The following is a 1,893-nucleotide window of genomic DNA, read 5'->3' as shown; positions in this document are numbered from 1 at the left end:
GAGAGGGTGGCGGTGAAGCTGGCGCGCCCCGCCCGCGACTGTGCGCGCCAGTCGGCGACCGTCGGGGCCAGAAGTTGCGAGCGTCGGATTGCTAAATTGGGTCAAGAGGCCAAGCGCGGAGACCGCAGGCCGCTGAGAGAAGGCGGGAGAGAAACGGCGAGAGGGTCTGGGGGGGAAAGAGGGCGGGGTGGCGGGTCCGGGAGGGCGGAGTGGGGGTTAGTGGAGACAGCCAGGCCCCGGGAGCGGGGTGCGGAGCGACGCTGCGGTCCAGTGTGAGCCAGAGGGCGGTGGAGGCGCCAGGGGCGATGCCGCGGCCGGGGAAGAGTTCGTACAGCGACCAAAAGCCGCCCTACTCGTACATCTCGCTGACCGCGATGGCCATCCAGCACTCGGCCGAGAAGATGCTGCCTCTGAGCGACATCTACAAGTTCATCATGGAGCGCTTCCCCTACTACCGCGAGCACACGCAGCGTTGGCAGAACAGCCTCCGACACAACCTCTCCTTCAACGACTGCTTCATCAAGATCCCGCGGCGGCCCGACCAGCCCGGCAAGGGCAGCTTCTGGGCACTGCATCCCGACTGCGGCGACATGTTCGAGAACGGCAGCTTCCTGAGGCGCCGAAAGCGCTTCAAGGTGCTGCGCGCTGACCACACTCACCTGCACGCGGGAAGCGCCAAGGGCGCGCCAGGCGCTGGGCCGGGAGGGCACCTGCACGCGCACCACCACCATCACGCTGCCGCGCACCACCACCATCACCACCACCCGCCCCAGCCGCCGCCGCCGCCGCCCCCGCCCCCGCCGCACATGGTGCACTATTTCCACCAGCAGCCGCCTCCGGCTCCGCAGCCGCCGCCGCACCTCGCGTCGCAGCCACCGCAGCAGCCGCCGCAGCCTCAGCAGCCGTCTCACCCCGGCAAGATGCAGGAGGCGGCGGCCGTAGCGGCGGCGGCGGCAGCGGCGGCGGCGGCGGCCGTGGGCAGTGTGGGGCGCCTGTCACAGTTCCCGCCCTACGGGCTGGGCTCGGCCGCCGCCGCTGCCGCCGCCGCCGCCGCCGCGTCCACGTCGGGCTTCAAGCACCCGTTCGCCATCGAAAACATCATAGGCCGGGACTACAAGGGCGTGCTGCAGGCCGGCGGGCTGCCCTTGGCGTCCGTCATGCACCACCTAGGTTATCCCGTGCCGGGCCAGCTCGGCAACGTCGTCAGCTCCGTGTGGCCGCACGTCGGCGTCATGGATTCAGTGGCCGCGGCCGCGGCCGCCGCGGGGGTCCCCGTGGGCCCGGAGTATGGGGCCTTCGGGGTGCCGGTCAAGGCCCTGTGCCACTCGGCAAGCCAGAGCCTGCCTGCGGTGCCCGTGCCCATCAAGCCGACTCCTGCGCTGCCACCGGTGGCCGCGCTGCCCCCAGCGCTCGCTGTCCCCGCGGCCGCACAGCCGCCAGCACCGTCCACCGTGTGCCCGGCTGCCGCCGCCTCGCCCGCCGTCTCTCTGATGGAGCCCACCGCCCCGAGTGCGGCCGAGAGCAAAGGCGGCTCTCTGCACTCGGTGCTGGTGCATTCTTAGGGTACCCAGCGGGCTGGGGGAGACGAACGCATGGAGACTCACCTGGCCCTGGACCGCCGGAGAGGGCGAGGGCGCCCTGACCAGGTCGGGTAGAGCTGGCGAGCCCCAGCCTTTGCGGGAAAGGAAGGTATTTAAACAAACCCGAAAGTGGATTCTCCAGTGGTCTGAATAAATATAACACTTCTGGTGTCTGTGTTTATACTATGTTGTACAATCAGAATAATGAAAGCCAATTTTCAGGTAAGAGTTTCTATTGTAATTAAAATTATAAATCCATAAGTTATGGGGGGAGGGAACGAACGAGTTTGGGGAAGCCTCATTCGCTGGCATA

General features: G+C 67.7%; 1 protein-coding gene across 1 annotated transcript; it reads left to right on the top strand.

The window, feature by feature from the left end:
• Positions 1-305: 305 nt before the first annotated feature.
• On the top strand, positions 306-1,562 carry FOXB2 (forkhead box B2). The gene has a single exon (XM_068553444.1). The coding sequence runs from the start codon at positions 306-308 to the stop codon at positions 1,560-1,562; it is 1,257 nt and encodes a 418-aa protein (XP_068409545.1).
• Positions 1,563-1,893: the final 331 nt, after the last annotated feature.

The sequence above is a fragment of the Eschrichtius robustus genome, chromosome 10 (assembly GCF_028021215.1).
Source record: "Eschrichtius robustus isolate mEscRob2 chromosome 10, mEscRob2.pri, whole genome shotgun sequence".
Taxonomy (NCBI): Eukaryota; Metazoa; Chordata; class Mammalia; order Artiodactyla; family Eschrichtiidae; genus Eschrichtius; species Eschrichtius robustus.
This window is presented reverse-complemented; position numbering and strand designations above follow the sequence as displayed.